The 11513-nt window shown below is 38.0% G+C and overlaps 1 protein-coding gene and 1 long non-coding RNA gene across 4 annotated transcripts; both read left to right on the forward strand.

Moving 5' to 3' along the window:
• The first annotated feature begins 1150 nt into the window (after positions 1–1150).
• Positions 1151–1722, forward strand: LOC148690911 (uncharacterized). Its single transcript, XR_015956645.1, has 3 exons — positions 1151–1216; positions 1414–1561; positions 1633–1722. It is a non-coding gene; the product is annotated as an uncharacterized LOC148690911 (long non-coding RNA).
• A 3790-nt stretch (positions 1723–5512) lies between these two features.
• Positions 5513–9805, forward strand: LOC137728573 (uncharacterized). 3 transcript variants are annotated; one of them, XM_088686961.1, is made up of 10 exons: positions 5513–5618; positions 6145–6230; positions 6695–6898; positions 7189–7317; positions 7657–7937; positions 8160–8398; positions 8525–8743; positions 8858–8956; positions 9041–9121; positions 9224–9805. In XM_088686961.1, exons 5-10 carry the CDS (start codon positions 7664–7666, stop codon positions 9686–9688), a joined length of 1377 nt encoding a protein of 458 aa, XP_088543087.1. In that variant the 5' UTR covers positions 5513–5618; positions 6145–6230; positions 6695–6898; positions 7189–7317; positions 7657–7663; the 3' UTR covers positions 9689–9805. The 3 variants fall into 3 exon arrangements, with proteins under 3 accessions (XP_088543087.1, XP_088543088.1, XP_088543089.1); XM_088686962.1 differs by lacking the exon at positions 7189–7317 and having other exon boundaries at positions 5514–5618; XM_088686963.1 differs by lacking the exons at positions 5513–5618; positions 6145–6230; positions 6695–6898; positions 7189–7317 and having other exon boundaries at positions 7797–7937; positions 8176–8398.
• Positions 9806–11513: the final 1708 nt, after the last annotated feature.

The following is an 11513-nucleotide window of genomic DNA, read 5'->3' on the forward strand; positions in this document are numbered from 1 at the left end:
AATTTTTGGCATATGCGATCTCAAAGCATATACAAACAAGTTAGACGGTTGGATCGTTGAAACTAGTTTTGTACAATGCGTATCCCATCAAAACATTAGATTCACTAACACTTGGAATTTATTTAAACTTTCATTAAGTATAACATAATATTTTGTGGTATCCACTTGTGTAAATATTTTAAATGCACGATCGAATCAGTTTGTTGTATTCGTATAGGGTCAATGAGTGTAGCTGTAAAAAATCAACAAAATCGGAGTTAATATAACCGTTAAATCATGATTTTTCGTTTATAGCCGTCGAAAAGGTTTGTCCCGTTATTTGATCTCTACACGTTTTTTTTTTGCGATTTTTGGCGTATGCGATCCCAATGCATATACAAACAAGTTTGACGGTTGGATCGTTGAAACTAGTTTTGTACAATGCGTATCCCATCAAAACAATAGATTCACTAACACTTGGAGTTTATTTATATTTTCATTAAGTATAACATAATATTTTGTGGTATCCACTTTTGTAAATATTTTAAATTGAAAATCGAACCAGTTTGTTGTATTCATGTAGGGTCAATGAGTGTAGTTGTCAAAAATCATCAAAATCGGAGTTAATATAACCGTTAAATCGTGATTTTTCGTTTATAGCCGTCGAAATGGTTTGTCTCATTACTTAATCTCTGCATGTTTATTTTTTGTGATATTTGGCGTATGGGATCTCCAAGTATATACAAACAAGTTTGACGGTTGGATCATTGAAACTAATTTCGGATAATGTGTTTCCTATCAAATTCAATGGTATATGTATTTATTAAGTAGATTTTAATTTATTTATTTTGTACTTATAAGCAAAACGGGTAAAAAAAAAAAAAAAAAAAAAGGTATGCGTCGCGCAAGATTTGCCGCCAAACTATGGATGTTTTACCGCTTTTTTCCAACTTTGCGCGACCTAGGTTTAAGTGCGTCGCGCAAACCTGTTTTGCGCGACGTAGGTATGCGTCGCGCAAGATTTGCCGCCAAACTATGGATGTTTTACCGCTTTTTTCCAACTTTGCGCGACGCAGGTTCACTACGTCGCGCAAAGTGAACACGAAAATATCCCTTTTTGTCTTTCTTTCCAGTGTTCTAAACCAAGTCAAAACTCCATACCTGCCTTCGCCTCTTCCTCACCTGCAGACCTCCATTCCTGACCTGCAGACCTCCGTAGCCACCTGATCACACTCAGGTGATTTAAAAACATCTATGTTATTCATCCATTTTTTTTATATATATGATTGTATTGAAATTTTTGTTAATATTACCAAATATATTGAAAATTTTGATCTTTTTTGTTCTTATCATGCATATATGATTGAGGGTAAATACTCAGTTTGGTAAATTCCCAATATATTGAAAATTTTGATCTCCTATTGATGATGGCAGTGTAGCACAAAGGGACTCCTTCTCTAACGTGAGGGTAAATACTCAGTTTAGTGATCCCCATGTTGTTGCACCTGCACTAGAAAACTCTAACGTATTATCTGAAGGCCAAATTAATGACTCTATCCTGAGAATTGAGAGGAAACGCAAGGTATACTTGTTTAGTTAACTTTAGTATAGTATATTTTGTCAACCAAGGACTTAACTAGTTGCATCTTGTAGGTGAAGAAGTGAGAATCGCTAAAGAAGTTGAAGCTCATGAGTTGCGGATCCGCAAGGAGCTGGAGAAACAAGAAATTCTGAGGAGAAAGGTTCTATTTTTTAAGTCCTAAACAATTTTTTCTGAAGCATATATAGCAATTAATATGCTGATATTTTGATTGTTCTGTTTATAAAACAAGGAAATGGAAAAACGTGAGAGATGAAAAGAAAAGAGAGGTTGATGCGTGAGAGGCAACGCAAGGAAGAGAGATTAAAATGTGAGCAAAAACGTGAAATTGAACGAAGGGAAAACTTTTCATTTTAAGTAATTCTTGTCATTCTATACTCATTGGTTCTGATTTGGTTGGATCAGATATTATGACACATTTCTTCCTTTTCTGTTGGAGGCTTGCAATGACGAAAACCCTGATGTTCGACAGGTCTGATATCAACGAACTGTTTCAATATGTATCAGGTTGCTTTTCCTCATTAGCGTTAAGTGGTTTTTGTTTTACTTTTGTTTTTCAGGCAGCTGTATATGGACTTGGTGTTTGTTCAGAGTTTGGTGGAGCAGTAATTAAACCTCTCATTGGCGGTAATTCTGCTTGCATATATTAAATAGATGAAATATTAATTGTTCCGTGGCAGAACTGGAGAGTGTGTTCTTTGCAATCTTAAGCCAGAAAACATGTGGAGTATTAAGTCATATACAACGAGAATGTGAGGGACCTGGTAATGTAGAAAGGTACTGTGGTTGAGAAGCTGGTGGAGGAAACTGCAAGCAATGATCAGCATTTGGGACATTAATCAGCAACGTTGTGCTGCTGCATTTGAAACTGCAAGCAATGATCAGCATTTGAGACTCAAATTGTTTGTTTCCTTAAATGTTGTGCTGCTGCATTCTTTAAATGTTGTGCTGGACAAAAACAAACCTTGCAAATTGCAATGTATATTTTTTTCCTTAATTAAAAGTTTGAAGTCTATACTCCCTCTCTCTATAAATATAATAGAGAAACCAAAAGCAGAGCTGAAAAAGGAGAGAGTCACAAAACAAAGATAAATTTTGATTCCCGTATCAATCAACGACCACAAGTTCCTTTTTGGATTTTGGAAGAATTGAAAAGAAAATCAAAGGGGTTAGGTTTGGATTTTGGATGTTATTTGGTTTTTTAAAATATAACTTGACGATCGAATTAGTTCATTGTATTCATATAGGATCAAGGAGTGTAGCTGTAAAAAATCACCAAAATCGGAGTTACAACTACCGTTGAATCATGATTTTTCGTTTTTAACCGTCCAAATGTTTTGTCCCGTTACTTGATCTCCGAACGTTTGGTTTTTGTGATTTTTTACGTATACGATATCCACGCATATACAAACAAGTTTGACGGTTCGATCGTTCAAATTAGTTTCCAACAATCCGTATCCCATCAAAACGATAGATTCACTAACACTTTTGGAATTTATTTATACTTTCATTAAGTATAACATAAGATTTTGTGGTATCCACTAGCGTAAATATTTTAAATTGACGATCGAATTAGTTCATTGTATTCATATAGGATCAAGGAGTGTAGCTGTAAAAAATCACCAAAATCGGAGTTACAACTACCGTTGAATCATGATTTTTCGTTTTTAACCGTCCAAATGTTTTGTCCCGTTACTTGATCTCCGAACGTTTGGTTTTTGTGATTTTTTACGTATACGATCTCCACGCATATACAAACAAGTTTGACGGTTCGATCGTTCAAATTAGTTTCCAACAATCCGTATCCCATCAAAACGATAGATTCACTAACACTTTTGGAATTTATTTATACTTTCATTAAGTATAACATAAGATTTTGTGGTATCCACTAGCGTAAATATTTTAAATTGACGATCGAATTAGTTCATTGTATTCATATAGGATCAAGGAGTGTAGCTGTAAAAAATCACCAAAATCGGAGTTACAACTACCGTTGAATCATGATTTTTCGTTTTTAACCGTCCAAATGTTTTGTCCCGTTACTTGATCTCCGAACGTTTGTTTTTTGTGATTTTTTACGTATACGATCTCCACGCATATACAAACAAGTTTGACGGTTCGATCGTTCAAATTAGTTTCCAACAATCCGTATCCCATCAAAACGATAGATTCACTAACAGTTTTGAAATTTATTTATACTTTCATTAAGTATAACATAAGATTTTGTGGTATCCACTAGCGTAAATATTTTAAATTGACGATCGAATTGGTTCATTGTATTCATATAGGATCAAGGAGTGTAGCTGTAAAAAATCACCAAAATCGGAGTTACAACTACCGTTGAATCATGATTTTTCGTTTTTAACCGTCCAAATGTTTATTCCCGTTACTTGATCTCCGAACGTTTGTTTTTTGTGATTTTTTACGTATACGATCTCCACGCATATACAAACAAGTTTGACGGTTCGATCGTTCAAATTAGTTTCCTACAATCCGTATCCCATCAAAACGATAGATTCACTAACACTTTTGGAATTTATTTATACTTTCATTAAGTATAACATAAGATTTTGGGGTATCCACTAGCGTAAATATTTTAAATTGACGATCAAATTAGTTCATTGTATTCATATAGGATCAAGGAGTGTAGCTGTAAAAAATCACCAAAATCGGAGTTACAACTACCGTTGAATCATGATTTTTCGTTTTTAACCGTCCAAATGTTTTGTCCCGTTACTTGATCTCCGAACGTTTATTTTTTTTGATTGAAATGGGGATTGAATCAGGGTTTTTATTTGGGATAAATTATTACGAAATGGGGATTGAGTAAGGATTGCAAATGGCCTTTGCGCGACGCATGACTTCGTCGCGCAAAGTGAAAAACAGCTTTGCGCGACGCATACCTTCGTCGCCCAAAGTGCCAAACATCGTGCAAGATTTGGCGCCAAACAAAGAATGATTTACTGCTTTTTCCAACTTTGCGCAACGCAGGTGCACCTACGTCGCGCAAACCCGCTTTGCGCGACGCATATCTTCGTCGCGCAAGGTATTGAATTATCTCATAGCCTTATATGAAATAAAGTTGAGTGAGCAATTTGCGAAAACTTAGAACAAACACAATTGGTTTCGTATGCTTCATCAAGCACAAGGGCAATGCAAAAGAAAAAAAAAAAAAAAAAAAAAAAAAAAAAAAAAAAAAAAACCGCTTTGCGCGACGTCAAATTGGATACCTACGTCACGCAAAAAAGGGTAATTTTGGCGGTACCATAACAAAAAATAGGCGCTTGTTTTAAAATTTTCAAGAGTTTCCCGTAGACCTCACATCCCTATTTCCACCCTCTTTCCCGTACAACTCTCAATTCCCATAGATGACCTCTCTATTTCCCACATATCTCTCTTCCCTCTCACAAGCTTTCCCGTAGATAACCTCTCACTTCCCTATTTCCCATAGACCTTTCTTCCCTCTTGCGTGCTCATCTCTCCCTCTCCATTTCCCGTAGATCTCTCTTCCTTCTCACAAGCTTTTGTCTTCACAATCTCGAATCCAACGCGAATCTCGAAGCCGACGCGAATCAAGTCCCAAAATCAAGGTAAGGGTTTCTGATTTTCAATGGGTTTTTGTTATTTAGGCTCAAATTGCATGCTATTTAGGATTTCTGATAAAATTAGATGTTGGTTCTAGTTTGCAGAGGGGTTGATGGGTTGCAGGTAGAGAGAGGGATCTACGGGAGGGAAGAGAAGTCTTGCAGCTTCATCGTAGGCTCGGGCGGCGGCCTCCGCCGTGTCGAATGTGCCAAGCCAGACTCTTGCAGCTTTGTGTGGATCGCGTTTTTCAGCTGCCCATTTTCCCCACGGCCTCTGTCTAACTCCCCTGTATCTTCTCTTCCTCTCACCAGTTTCTTCATATGAAACAGATTCTGTACTTGATGGTGTGGTTGGTACCGCTGTGGTGACCGAGACGGTGGACCTCATTTTGTGCGCGCTAATTTGCCCTCGTAGGTCGCTAGACCAATCTGGGTCGGAGTTATCTAATCGAGAGGTATTAATTTGGAATGGGTATTTTCCATTTGTGTAATTAATTAAGAATTAGTTAATCTTCTTGTTTGCATAATAATTATGCGTAAATGCGTAGTTGGTTAAATTAGGTGGGTTTTTGTTTGTTTGTTTGTTTAGGACTTTGATGGGTTTGTCAAGAAGGGCGATCTTCCCGGTTATGCTGTAAGTCTCTTCATACTGCCATCTTTCTATTTGGTGTCACATTGCATAAACCTGCAATTTTCGACTTCTAGAATTAACGTAGCGGGGTGGTTGTGTACCTTGTGGTGTTGGTGCGGCTGTTAAATTTGTTATGCAGCAAAGTTTATCAATAAACTTCTTTTCTCGGAATGTATCTGGGTTGGGAAAATTTAACAATTAGGATTGCTGCACCGGTTTCCTTCGGTGTTATTTCATTCCTGGTCTCTCTGCTGATGTTTTATTTTTAGAGTGTAAGTCACCTATCTGCTTTTCCACAATTGTAGTTATTCACTTTCTTTCTTCTCCCCCCTTCCCTGTGTATTTTGTAGATTCTAAATACACCAAAAGGTCCTATCACAGTGGAACTTTTCAAGGATGGTTCTCCAGAGGTTGTGGATAGATTTATTGACTTATGGTGAGTATTCGACATCACATGTATCTTGCATACATACTTGCTGTAGTAATATTAAATCATGTCTATTTGAAGCTATTTCTCTACAGGGTAAGAGAATAAAGTTAAAATTATGGGACGGGGTGACTTTGTACATAGCTGTTAGTAAAATTGCTCGCATCCAAGGGGTGTATTATTTAATATTTTTATCATCTTATAAGCCAAGGGGTATATTTTGTCGTAACTCCTTTGTAAATTATCAAATACACAACAGGAGGTTAAAGGTTCATATAGCCTTGGTGATATGGATGCCTAGTTGACTTATATCGAGGCTAAATGTAAATAAAATTAGAACTTGGACGATTAGAAATCATTTCAATATTCTGAGTAGCAGTAGCATCCAGAAGTAGACTTGCTTGGTTTTTGTTGGTTGTAAGGGCAATAGTGTGTTATGCCCTCATGGCACTTCTAAGGCATTAGTTTTGCAGTCAAAAGGGACACTTCAAGGGGATGTCGTTCAGTCACGTGATCAAGCACTATATAATCAAAGGGGGTGGTTCCCAAGGACTTGTTACAAGGCTAGACCAGACAACAAAGAATTTGAGCTTGTTATCACAACTGCACCAATACCAGATTTAAATGATAAGCTAATTGTATTCGGACGGGTCATCAAAGGAGAGGAAGTGGTACAGGTATAAAATTCTGTGCAGTTTGGGTAACTTATTATCATGCCTAGACTTGGATAATACCTGATGTATAATGCTTGGCATACGGTCTTCCATTCAGGCAACTAAATCCTAAAAATAGTCCCAGTTTTCCCTTAGTTTACGAATTCAATGAAGATATGTTAGGGCTGCATGCTTTTGTGTCATTCTCAAGCACAACCACTTCAACAGATTTCCCTTTACTTCTTTAACCCATTCGATCATTTTTTGAGTTATGTACCTGTCCTTTTGTAAAAAAAATTCCCACCTCCGTACAGAGTAAATTTGGAGAAGCACAAGCCAAAAAGCAAAGCAGTGCTGCATATAAATCCAAATTTGATAGAAGTAAGAGACAGAGTTATCACCAAAGAAAAACCAAAGGATCCAATTCCAGAAATCAAGTGGGGGTAAGTAGATTGCCTTTTCATTTGTTGTGGCATGTGTCTAGTTGAATGACTTGTATGAAGTAAATTGTTTTTGTACGGTACTTTGATCATTTAGTCTAATGAAGTTTTGATACCTTTGATTGATTACAATGTTTGGTAATCCTAGTGTCATATTACCCTTTTTTTTTTGTTTCACTTGATGCACTTTTTTTTTGTTGGCTATGAAAATGGATAAGTAGTTTCCTCATGTTTTGAAATTAAGAATGTTGGTAACCTACTTACTACTTTGGTTGCTAATTGATTAGTTTCAAATGCAAGAAAGGATTAGTTTCTAATGTTATAATTTTATGGTTCAAAAAGTGTATAGATGTCGCGGTTGATCACTCGTCGTCGGAGTGTGACCAATGAGCCTCCTGCATTATCAACATCTACTGCTCCATGCATGAGTGCTCCATTGATTGGGGAGCCTACACCCCTTACTGAGGCTACTCCTATGGCGTCCCAGGTGCCCGTCTCATCGACATCATCAGTGTCAGTTCAGCCGCTTAGTGCACGACGGCCTCACCGACGCCGCCGCGAGCCGGAGCCTTCTGATCACACTTCCTCGGCATCCAGAGTCGAGGGTGAGGCCTCCCAGCCAGGTAGTTTTTTCTAATTCTTGATCACTACGTTGTATTTTTCTTTTATCATTTTAAAATTATTATTTTTATGATGGTGAAAATTTGCTGGAATGTGACAATGTGATGGGGGTTGTGAATTACTATTTTAAGGTTTTGGGAAATGCTATACTATTAGGTGAGGTTATGTCGAATTTTCTGTAAATTTAAGCTTAGGGATTTCACCATTTAATTATTTTTGGCCAGCTAAAAAAAACACCAGGGGGCCTAGTCGAATGTTGAAGGAGGCACAAAGCGTACGTTTGACCGGCTCCAGGATCAAGATTGAGTATGACCCGCGACATCGTGGAGCGGCTACCTCACAGCAGCATAACAGCGTCGCTAGTAGTTGTGGTGTTGTTATTAAAAAAAATTGTCCTATGCAGTGGGAGTCTTGGGCAGAAATTCCCGAGGAGACGAAGAAACTAGTGCGAGAAAACTTGTCGGTTAGTATATTAATTTTTAGCCTTTATCATTTTTTTAATTTTGTTTACAAATATTAAAAACCAAAATATATTATCTTAATATTATTAAATTTCTTACTATTATTTTATTATTTTTCATATTCGTAGGTCAATTTTGATCTTGACGACATATCCCCTGAGGTCATGGCCTACTTAGAGGATACCTTAGCAAATCGGTACAAACATTGGAAGAACTATCTTCACACGCATTTTAAGCGATGGGATGATCCGGAGTTTGCTCGCCTACATGGTTGCCCAACCGAGTTGCAGGACCGGCCGGAGGATTGGGAGTGGCTCTGCAAACATTTTACGGACCCAAAATTTGTGGTATGTACATAATATTTTAATAATAATTTATTATTGTTTTAGTTATTTTTTTAAGCTTCCTTTATTAATTTATTTTAAATAATTGCACTAACATGTTTATTGTGTGTTTAACAGAAGAAATCTATTGCTGGCAAGATAGCTCGGGACTCAAAGACACTTCTCCACCATTCTGGTTCGAAGCCCTTTTCGTATAGGCTTCAGGCACGACGTCAGGTAAAAGTATATTAATTTTGAAATTTTATACAATTTATTTATTATTATTTATTAATAAAATTTTCTTAATGTTTGTTTCTTCAGGAAGGTTCTAAGTTCCCAGAGATCGACATGTTCGAGGACGTTTACGTTCGACCTGGTGATGAGATAGCTAAGCAGCTTCATGTAAGTATATGTAATTGTTATTATTCTTATATGTATGAATCGTTCAAATATTATTTATATTATGTTATTAAACATTATATGTTTTTTCCTTTATTATTACAGGATGCTATGGTGGAACAGCGCACTACTGTTCTCCAAGAAGCAACATCACAACTTCCCCCGGAGACCTCGATCGAGGACGCCACGATACCCGAGGATGCAGGTTTTCAGATCCTGACTAATGTCATGGATCAAAACTTCGGTCGTCGTCCTGGCAAAGTTGTTCGGGGTATGGGAAAAGCGCGAGTTCGTGAGACGGGTGCCTCTTCTTCCAGATCAAACACAGGAGAGGTCAGTGCATTGAAGGAGGAAGTGACAACCCTAAAGGGTCAACTTGCGGTCCAGAGTGAGCAAATGAGGGCCCGGGACGAGCAGATGAGGGCCCAGGGCGAGCAGATTAAGGTCCAGGGCGAGCAGATGAGAGACCTTGTACGAGCCATACAAATGTCTGGCCTCCAAATCTCACTACCAGTACCTGATCTTCCTACACCTTCGACTTCTGAGCCACTTTGCCCTACCGATACCTAGTAGCTTGATGTATCAAACCTAAAAGACTAGTACTTGTAGTTTTTTCTTATTTTTTTGTTTGGACATTTTGTATGTATATTTTCATATATTTATAACTAAATACTTTTCGTTGGTTAATTAATTATCGTTTAGAGTTTAATTAAGATATTTATTAAAAATTAAAAAAATATTTTTTTTACCAAAACAAAAAAAAAGAGGTTTGCGCGACGTAGGTAGAATCTTCATCGCGCCAAGCTCTTTGCGCGACGCACGACCCTACGTCGCGCAAAGCCACTTCGCGCGACGCACGACCCTACGTCGCGCAAAGCCACTTCGCGCAACGTAAAATTTTGCGTCGCGCAAAGAGGGTGGCGCGACGTAGGTAGAATCTTCGTCGCACAAATTTTTTGCGCGACGTAGGGGATGCGTCGCTCAAAGCCACTTTGCGCGACGTATAGAACGTCGCGCGAAGCCACTTTGCGCGACGCATTGCCCCTACGTCGCGCAAAGCCATTTTGAGCGACGCATACCCATACGTCGCGCAAAGCCACTTTGCGCGACGTAGGGGGAATATTCGTCGCGCAAACCCCTTCTGTCACTGCCTTGCCGCGACGGTTAGTGCGCGACGAAGGTGCGTTGAGCTAAGTTTTGCGCGACGGTTTTCGACTTTGCGCGACGATGGACCTGCGTCGCGCAAAGTGTTTTTTGTACTAGTGACAGCTGCTCCAGATCACTAACTCATAGATTCATTAGTTCATAATTAGAGGTAGTTTATTTTTATTCAAGAAGGGTGTTTGGGTTTGAACCCGGGACGCAGACAATCCACCATCTGCATAATTATAGGCTAGTTCGTAACCAAAGTGATCACAAGGCAATGGCAATGAAGGAGGAGAAGAACCCTAGCAAGGGATTGGTTGCAGCTGCAGGCAACAAAAAAATCATGCTTTTGTATACCAAAGATTTCAAACTATGCAAGTGTAATTCCAGCAACGAGGAGGTCAGTGAAGCGGATGATGTTTGATTCCATGCTCAGATCTCTTGCCTCTTTTCTTGAGCGCTGGTCATCGTCTTCCTCTCAAGACGACCAGTCTCATATTTCCAGACCAGTCCTAGAATATATTCATGGCTATGTTCTCAATCTTCGATCTCTCGACTAATGTTGTTCATGTATCAATGTACATATTATCATGCTGCTCCCATATTGTTGCAATTTACTTGTTTGCTAGGTCATAGTGTCTTAGTGGTTTCTAGTGTCTAGCGAGACTCAGGCTAGCCTCTACTTTTCTGTAATGTCTTAAGTAATTAGAGTTTTAATTTTCTTTGAGCTCAAATAAAATTTTATTAAGAACGAGAGAGCAAATAGTATCAATGCAAATGGCATATCATTGACCCATTCAAATATAATCTATTAATAGGAGAACTAGAACCTCTTCCATCATTAAGAACAAAAGTACTACTAGAGTAAGAAGATTTGAAGAAAGGATAATTTGGCATATCATTGACCCATTCAAATATAATCTAGCTCATCAGCAGATCGTTTGAAAATTGCACAATGCAACGAAATACAACGTTGAGTATGTTTCAATAAGGTCTACAAAAAAAATCTAACATGAAAGTGACTAGATTCTGGTGTACAAGGACAAGGTTTTGCTGAGCATCCAATCAATAATTTGGAGGATTATGTATCCCAACAAAGATTTTCTTTTGAATAGCTCAAGTCCATGTCAACCCCAAAGACCAATAGAAAAGAACACGAAAAATCTTTGGTTTCATTGCTTTAAAATCATATGAATCCTCTGCAAATCTTTGTTTTCATTGTGTTATGGGCATACAAATCCTCTGCAAG

This window comes from Pyrus communis, chromosome 15 (genome assembly GCF_041283825.1).
Source record: "Pyrus communis isolate YQ-2024b chromosome 15, ASM4128382v1, whole genome shotgun sequence".
NCBI lineage: Eukaryota > Viridiplantae > Streptophyta > Magnoliopsida > Rosales > Rosaceae > Pyrus > Pyrus communis.

Coding starts and splice junctions, on each gene's coding strand:
- LOC137728573 (XM_088686961.1), top strand. CDS start 7,664: ATGTCGCGGTTGATCACTCGTCGTCGGAGTGTGACCAATGAGCCTCCT. Junction 8,744..8,857: donor TTACGGACCCAAAATTTGTG/GTATGTACATAA, acceptor TGTGTTTAACAG/AAGAAATCTATTGCTGGCAA. Junction 9,122..9,223: donor AGATAGCTAAGCAGCTTCAT/GTAAGTATATGT, acceptor TTATTATTACAG/GATGCTATGGTGGAACAGCG.